Source organism: Triticum urartu, chromosome 7A (genome assembly GCF_056163025.1).
Source record: "Triticum urartu cultivar PI428250 chromosome 7A, HENAU_Tu73, whole genome shotgun sequence".
NCBI classification, from domain to species: domain Eukaryota; kingdom Viridiplantae; phylum Streptophyta; class Magnoliopsida; order Poales; family Poaceae; genus Triticum; species Triticum urartu.
The window spans coordinates 42,648,615-42,657,442 of NC_141879.1; the positions used below are offsets into that span (position 1 = coordinate 42,648,615).

At 53.5% G+C, this 8,828-nt stretch overlaps 1 protein-coding gene and 1 pseudogene across 1 annotated transcript; both read right to left on the reverse strand.

Moving 5' to 3' along the window:
- Positions 1-1,167: 1,167 nt before the first annotated feature.
- Positions 1,168-2,093, reverse strand: LOC147957501 (secreted RxLR effector protein 161 pseudogene; annotated as a pseudogene).
- A 2,293-nt stretch (positions 2,094-4,386) lies between these two features.
- Positions 4,387-5,694, reverse strand: LOC147957502 (uncharacterized). Its single transcript, XM_087531720.1, has one exon. It carries the CDS (start codon positions 5,692-5,694, stop codon positions 4,387-4,389), a length of 1,308 nt encoding a protein of 435 aa, XP_087387846.1.
- Positions 5,695-8,828: the final 3,134 nt, after the last annotated feature.

Here is an 8,828-nt window from a genome sequence, read left to right on the forward strand (position 1 = left end):
TTGATAACAATCTCTCCCTAAGCTAGTCGTGACAGAAGGCCTAAACTTCAACCATGCCAATGCGTGCGTGCTGCTCTCAGAGGCGTACCCACGTTCGGCCAGGGGGTGTCACAGGACACCGGGTAGATAGATATTTTGCCTATACATATATAGCCCATATACGGCTGGGACACCCCGTAATTTCATTACCTTGACACCGGGACAACAAGCTGGCCCATTCAACAACTACCTGCTGCGCAATGCAGCTAGCCAGTGCGAATCCGTCAAACAAAAAAAAAAAGCTAGCCAGTGGGAGGCCCAGCCTTAGCAGCGAGCGAGGCAGCCAGGCGGCAGCTAAATCGATCGATTGTCTTCTAAGGGCGCCGTTCTAATGGCGATGCCCACAGTTTAGCAAAGTTTTCATTAAATTTAGCTCACGGGCGCCACATGTGGCTTTTGCATCCCATAACCCTTTATGTATCCCATAAATTGTGGTATTTGATGAATAATTTCTTTTCATACCTAAAAAATGCTAAATCGATCGACCACCCTTAAAACAAGCTAAATCGATTGACCAGGCTCTTATCAAATTATTTCTAAAAAAAGGCTCTCATCTAATTCTCAAAAAAGGCTCTCATCTAAAACAAACAATTCCTCAACAACAACAAAAATGTCGTACGCCTCTCCGTGTCACTCTAATAAAATCAATCCATCGTTGGCTCGGCACTCGGGTCACCATACTCACTTTGACGCCGCCGTCCCCAGATCTTGTCAAGTGGCCGAAGCAGGAGAGGAAATATAAGATAAATCATACGAAGTACAAACTCCAATGCGACGTGTTTCTTCTAGATTGTAATTCTTGTTCCTCAAACCCTTGAGGATTCCGGCAAGGCCTCTTAACTGTGTTAATGATTGGATCATTGAAATATTTTTAAAAACAATTGCGTGAAATATTCAAAATTTATTCACAAAGTGGAGGTCAGATCACAATCCTTGAAGGTGATCGGCATTTGTGCTGGACGATTCTCGGAAGACTAGACGCACCAAAGTAAGCTTACTTTTATAACCGTGCAATTCAAGTATAACCGCAAAAAAAATCCTAGTATTAGATACATATTCTTTCATGGTTTAATCTTCTCTGCCCAAATATAAATTATCACGCACAAATATCAAATAATAACTATCAAATCACATGTCATAGAAGGAAACATTTCTAAAAAGGCAAGAGCGATCAATACATAATGAAAATGTTGATTGGTTTCAAATATAATGTTGTAGAATCGTATGCAATAAAATATATTTTTATTTTTATTTTTTTGTTTTGTTGGCCATCGCGGCGGAGACGACTACTTTTATGTAATATGGTATGCATGTTTTATTGTACATGGGACACCGGGTAAATTTTGTCCTGGGTCCGCCCCTGGCTGCTCTAGGAATCGCGTCCGCCCAAGTGATTTTGTGAAAATGTCTGCGAGCTGGTCGCCAGTGGCGATGTGCTCGACCCTAATCTTTCCCTTCTCCACACACCTTCGAATGAAGTGGAACCGCACACCGATGTGCTTGCTTTGATCGTGGAAAACAGGGTTCTTGCACAGCTGGATGGCCGACTTGTTGTCGATGAAGATGGCGACGGGGCCGGCCCCCTCCACGAGCAAATCACCCAAGAGCCTGCTCAGCCACACGCCCTGGCATACTGCAATTGTTGCAGCCACGTACTCGGTTTCACACGAGGATAGCGTGAAAATCTTCTGCTTCTGCGATTGCCAAGTGATCTGTGCTCCTCCGAGGAAGAAGAGGTTGCCGGGTGTGCTATTGCGATCGTCAAGATCGCCGGCCATGTCCGAGTCGCTGTACCCAATGAGCCCGCCGTTGCCTTCCTTGATATAGTTGCACCCATACCTGCGGGTGCCGGCGATGTAGCGAAGGAGATGCTTGACGGCGGCCAGGTGCGCCGTGGTCGGCGCCTCCATGAACTGGCTTAGGTACCCCACCGCGAAGGTGATGTCCGGCCGCGTGTGGGTGAGGTAGCGAAGTCCTCCGATGATGTTGCGGTAGTCTGTGGCGTCCACACGCAGTTCTGGCCCTTCCTTGCTCAGTTTGAGGCGCGGCTTCATGGGCACGTGCGTTGGATTGCAGTCCGCCGTGCCCGCCCGCTCCAGGAGCTCACCAGCGTAAGCCGCATGCGACAGGGTGATCTCTCAGCCCCCTGCTTCACTTCTATGCCGAGGTAAAAACTGAGTAAGCCAATATCACTCATGCGAAACCTGGCCATCATCTCCCTCTTGAAGCTGCCGATCGCCTCGGCGTCGGCTCCGGCGACGACAAGATCGTCGACGTAAACACCAACCAGGAGCCGTGCTTGTCCCTTGCCTCGCACGTACATGGAATGATCTGACGGGCAGCTCGCGAACCAAAGTTGCTGCATGGTGCAATCAAGCTTGGAGTTCCAAGCTCACGGCACCTGCCGCAACCCATAAGAGTGCCTTATGGAGTCGGAACACCTTGTGCTCCTCGCCTCTTCGTGCGAAGCCAGGTGGCTGTGTGACGTAGACTTCCTCTTTGAGCTCGCCATTGAGGAAGGCCAACTTGAAGTCAAGATGGTGCAGCTCCCAGCCGCACTGTGCCGCCGTGCCGACCATGACGCACACAGAGTCCAGCCTCGCCACGACCGCTAACGCGTCGTCGTAGTCCACGCCCTCCTTCTGTACAAAGCCCCTTGCCACGAGCCTCGCCTTGTGCTTGACGGCGACACCAGCCGCATCTTTCTTCAGCTTGAAAACCCACTGGAGGCCGATGGCCGTGTGGCCTGTAGGCAGATCAGTGAGCGTCCAGATACCATTCTCCTCGATGTACGCCAGCTCCTCCAGCACTGCGCTTCGCCAGGGATCGTGAGGCACTGCTTCGGCGAACATTGCTGGTTCCTCCTCGGCTAGAAGCAGCCGCTCCGCCGGCGCAGATTGCTTGGCCTTCCCGCCATACACATCCGGGATATAGTGGAAGCCATGCCCTGCGAACGGATCATCGTCGGCGTCGAACGAGTCCAGCCGTCTTGCGGGCGGCGTGACAAACTCCACCGCCCCTGGAGCCTCGTCAGGGGGTGTCGCGCCTCCAGACCCGTCCGAGGAGGCCGTAGACGCGCCGGACCACGGTATTGCTGGGGAACTGGTCAAGGCTGCGCTCTGGGGTGTGGCGGGAGATGCAGCCACGGTCCCGCTTTTGGGCGTGGCTGGTGACTACGCCGTGGTGTCGTCGTCCCCTTCTTGGTCCCCACTCGCGTCGCCCGCCCTGGCGTGCGCGCTCTGCACTCCAGTAGTGAGCAAGAGCTCGTGATGGACGATAAACGGCTCCGCCATGGGCTTGCCAGTGGCACCCCAATCCCATCTCGCGCCCTCGTCAAACACCAAAACACCACGTCGCGTGACGCGTACACGTGCTTGGTCAGCGGATCGTACACTCTATACGCCTTCGATCACGCCTCGTAGACGATGAAGGTCATCTTTGTGCTGTGGTCGTCGAGCGTCTTGACATAGGTGATGCAGCCGAACATAAGGAGGTAGAGCACGACAGGCTTCATTCCGTACCATGCCTAGTACGGAGTCATGCCATCGACGCTGCGGGTGTGAGCTGTTGAGGATGAATACCACAGTCGCCACGGCCTCCCCCCAAAACCAGCTCGACATGTTCTTCACCCTGAGCATGCTTCTGGCCATGCCGACGACAGTCTGGTTGCGCCACTCCACCATGCCGTTCTGCTGCGGCGAGTAGGGCTCTGTTAGGTGCCTCTACACCCCTTGGTCTGCCAAGTACTCGCCGAGCGCGCTGGATGTGAACTCGCCGCCCCAGTTAGTCCGGAACATGCGCAGTCATGCCCCCGTTCTACCTCGGCCGCGGCAACAAATTGCTTGATGCTGGCCTTGGCGGCATCCTTTACCGGCAACATCATAACCCACATGTAGCGGTTGTGATCATCAACGACGAGCATGAAGTAGCTCTTGCCGCTGGGGTGGCCGGAGTGATGGGCCTGCAAAGATCCACGTGAACGAGCTCGAGCGGCTCTGTCGCCCGGTAGCGCGCCTGGGAAGGGAACGGAGCACATCGTTGCTTCCCCACCAAGTATGCGTCGCAGATCTGCTCGACGTGGTCCACCAGCAGCATCCCGTGCACCATGTGAGCGCGCCCCATGCGCCGGAGTGCGTCGAAGTGCTGGTGACCTAACCTGGCATGCCTCCTTCATGCCTCGTCGCCGCCGTGAGCTGCCAGGCAAATAGGATGCGCAATGTCCAGGAGCACAACATAAGTTGTCAGTTGTCTGCCATTTCAGCGTACCTGGGCCAACTCATGCTGGCGGCGATCGTACAGAGTCAGGACGCCGCCATGGATCTTGATGGTGCAGCCATGCTCGTCTAGCTACCCAAGGCTGATGATGCTCGTCTTGAGACGCGGGATGAAGTAGACATCGGTGAGAGCGTGATGATCGCCGCTGTGCATGGTGAACGTGACTGTGCCGCGACCACGAATAGCCGCACTGGAGATGTCCCCGAACCTGGCGCTGCTGGTGACGCCCTCATCCAGCTCCGCGAACGCCGATCGGTCGCTAGTCATATGGTTGGACGCGCCGGTGTCCAGGAACCAACGGCCGTTGCACGGTGCCTCCTCCGCGCCCAGGTTCGCCTCTGCACGCTCCTCGTTGAGCATGATGTGCTCCCCTATGCTTTGTGCAAGGGTCGCGGCGATCACCGCCATCAGAAGCGTCGGGTCGTCGTCGTGCCCGCCTTGTTCGGCAAGGTTCGCCTCGGCTCGCTCCTCGCGGATGCGCGTCTTGCACTCACGTGCCCAGTGCCCGTACTTTTTGCAGTGACGGCACTGGTCCATGGGTTCCGCACGGTTGCCGGAGCCACATCCACGACCGCGACCGCGGCTGCCGGAGCCACATCCACGACCGCGACCGCGGCCTCTCCCGCGGCGTCCGCCGCTGCATCCTGACCCAGCTCCACTACCTCCGGATCCATCGTTCTCGCTGCGCTGCATGCGTGCGAGCCACTCCTCCGCCGCCGTGAACATGACACGCCCGACGGCTGACACCACCTGGTCGGCAGCCCTCAGCCGCCCGGTGAGCTCCTCCACGGAGAGCGTATCCAGATCAACGGGTATCTCAATTGACAAAGCGATTTGTGAGTACCTCTTCGGGACGACGGAGAGGAACTTGCGAACGATGCGTTTCTCCTGCATGGTCTCCCCGAGCAGCACCATCTGGGCCACCATGTTCGTGATCCGCATGGCGAAGTCGTCGATGGTCTCGCCGTCGGTGAAGCGGATGTCGTTGTACTGCTTGGACAGGGTTGCGAGTTTCGCCTCGCGGACACGAGCCACTCCGAGGCGCATCGTCTTGACGGATTCCCACGCCTCCTTCGCCGTGGCCTTGCCAGCGAGAGTGGTCCCCATCTCCGGTGGCACTCCACGCAGGATGGCCTCGAGCGCGAGCCGATCGTCGCTGCGCTCCGCCATGCCCGCCACCACGGCATCCCACAGGTGCCGCCCTTCCATCATGACTTGCATGAGGACAGCCCAGTCGGTGTAGTTGGTCGGCCACGCCGCGCCGCCGGTGTCACGCACCACCCGCACCATAGTTCTCTCTGCCACGACCAGCTCTGTGCCGCCAGAGATCTTTGCGTGCGGCGTCGATGGCGACTTGCTGCCGGTGTCGTGCCCGGCCATGCCCTGGACCGTAAGACGGCTCTGATGCCAATTGTTATCTCTAAGCTCAAAGCTCTGTCAATGACGAAAGCACTCACGAGGAATTGGACTTTTTGTGCAGCGCAATACCTTGCTGCTTTTCTGCTTCTCTCTTCTTATTCACTTGATAAACGGGAAAAACGGATCAAGAACAGCCCCCACTACTGGATCGTGCCATTCCACGATCATGGGCGTGCTCATGCCGCAAGCTAAGGGCCTCGGGATCGCACATGCCGCGTCCTCAGGCACTGTCTAACTGAAAACGAAAAATACGCTATCCGACGAAACTGAAAAACTATCGCTGCAGCTGCAGCTCTACTGACCTTCAGAACTACTCGGCCCTAGTGACCTGTCACGCTAGATTATTTGCTAACAAAACTTAGCTAAGTTTGGCTTATGCTAAAATGAATATACATTATATTGTAAAATCAAGTTCTAATCTTCCGATGGTAACATACTAGCTTTTTGAAAAACCGGTACCGGGAACGGATTACGTTTCACGAAGTAACTGTCTTGGAGGTCCTCCATCATTCAACGCAAGGGTTCATCTGCCATGCTGGAAGTGCCGTTGGAGAAACCGAACATGCCGCAGAGGCGCTGCAGAGTTACCGTGTAGCCGTGTAGTGAGTGCACGCATGCTGCATCCCGTCAATATTGACAGTACCCTAGACAGTGGCGAGGAACTCATGGGAGATCTCTTTATATGTCGTGGTGTGCAGCTGAGCGGACACACCCATGCAAGCGTTGTTCGCCATCCAGTCGAAGTTGGCGATAAGTCCCTAGAGTAAGGAATGTACCACCACCGTGCGGGCAGCACCTGGCGAGCACTATGCTTGTGGTAGTGCTGGTTCACCTCCGTATTGAGCGTGATGCACTTGCTCCTGAACGCTTCGGGATCACTTGCCCAATTGCTAACAAGCAATAAATTTGGATTCAGAAAATATAAAAAACATCCACAAAGGGTCGATTTTATTAGCTCAAAATAGAGCATAAATACGATACAGACACAATGAACACACACCTGGCTTTTGCATAGTTAGGCGACACACACCCAACATCAACGCACACATATACCAAAAACACGCCGACCAATTGCAAAGTCATATAAGACCAAAGCTATGTATAGGTGAGAAAAAAAGAACCCAAAGCGAATAGGTCCGCAATCAGCAAACTTTATATCCGCATCAACCATCTCATTACACCACATGAATGATGAGGAAAGAAGCGACCCTCACGCACCACCGTCGTCAGATGGAACCACCCAAGGCCAGAATCTAGGGTTTATCTTGATGAATCAGTCCGAACGTATCCAAGCAATGTCTTCAACAAGGCAATGATGTAAAAAACATCCTCATTGTCAGGTATAACCTTTTGGCGCCGCCTCCTCGCAGCGCTGACCTTCTTCTACCTCGAGCTGCTTCACACAACTCCCTCTTCTCTCCTTTGTCTCTCAAGAACACAAGGACAATACACTGGGACAGAAAACACACACGCACACACACATTCACCAGGGAGAAAATTAGCTTTGCCTTTGTTGCCGGTGACAACACATATGCTACATGGTTTCCTCTAGCCCTCACGGCCTCTCTTTTTCCATTCATCTGATCAACTTAAATACCATGTACAAATGACTCCACACCCAGCCACTAACTCACGGCTGGCCGGCACACTCGGCCACTACCTCACGTACGCAAATACTAAGGGCATGTACAATAGTGCTATTTTAGAAGTGTCACATAAGATAAATGATGATATGGAGGAGAGAGAACTTATAAGAAAAGGCTTGTCTTCTTTTATTTAAGACAAGACAAGAGATGATCTCTTAGCACAATTTGTCTCATCATATTTTAAGGAATGATAAATTATTGAAGATAAGGCTAAGATATAACACATTATAGACATACTTTTTTATCATCTCTAAATTACATGCAAAATTTAAGATAAAATTGTCTTATCAACCATTGTACATGCCCTAAGCTAACTACCCTAGAATCTCTCGAGCCAGCTAACAACTTATCCATGCAGGCGTGTGACTGAATCCTCTCCTACTAACTAGGCATGCAACTAACTAACTTAGCCTGCTGTCTACTCCTCAGGAGCTTGGCTTCAGCTTGCCGTCTCACAAGGCTGCGCGTCGATTCACACGACCCCAGCCATCTCTAGACTACTAACATGCAATGCACACATGTACGTACACACATATCAAGATTAGTTCTAACATTCTCCCTTCTAATCTTGACATGGTGGCTCACCAAACTTTCATGGATGACGCCTTCACAGCATCGAGCTTCACTTCATCTCGTCATCGACGCCGTCTCAGTGCCGAACACACACACCTTGCCACAACATCGCACTGCAATGTTTGCTGGCTTCACACCAACTCTCCATGATGATGATGGCATCGCACCACCGCCACCGGCATCGCACCGATCCAAGTGACAGCATCGCGCCGCTGTACATCTCCTTAGCGGCATTTCACCGTTGTGGCAGCATCGCACCACCGTCTCCTCTTGCGGCGTCGCACAGCAGCCATATGTTTGCACGGCGTCACACCGCCAAACACCTCCTTGTCGTGAACGGCTCCATCGCAGCACCGATCACCACACACCATCTAGTCGTGGACGATGCCATCGCAACACCGATCACCATGCCGTCTTGCTATCGACGATGTTGTCGCGGCGCCGAGTACCACGACCTCCTGCCGCATGCAGCGGCCATCTCTTGACATGAACGACGCCTTCGTGGCGCTGTACGCCACACCATCTTCTCGTCATAATGGCCTCGCGCCGTTAAAGCCACCAGCAGCGTCGCGCCACTAGCGGCCTCCTCCTTGCGCGGTCGGCCTCCATCTCGCATGGAGTTTGTTGCGCCACAGCCGACGCCATCTCGGATCAACCTGACTCTGTATACCAAATGTTGGCGTCGCCTCCTCGCAGCGCCGACCTTCTTCTACCTCGAGCTCCCTCGCACAACTCTCTCTTCTCTCCTTTGTCTCTCAAGAACACAAGGACACACACCGGGACAGAAAACACACACGCACACGCACATTCACCTGGGAGAAAATTAGCTTTGCCTTTGCTCCCGGTGACAACACATATGCTACATGGTTTCCTCTA

What these genes read in the sequence shown, in the direction of transcription:
- LOC147957502 (XM_087531720.1), bottom strand. Translation starts at nt 5,694, where the DNA reads ATGGCCGGGCACGACACCGGCAGCAAGTCGCCATCGACGCCGCACGCA.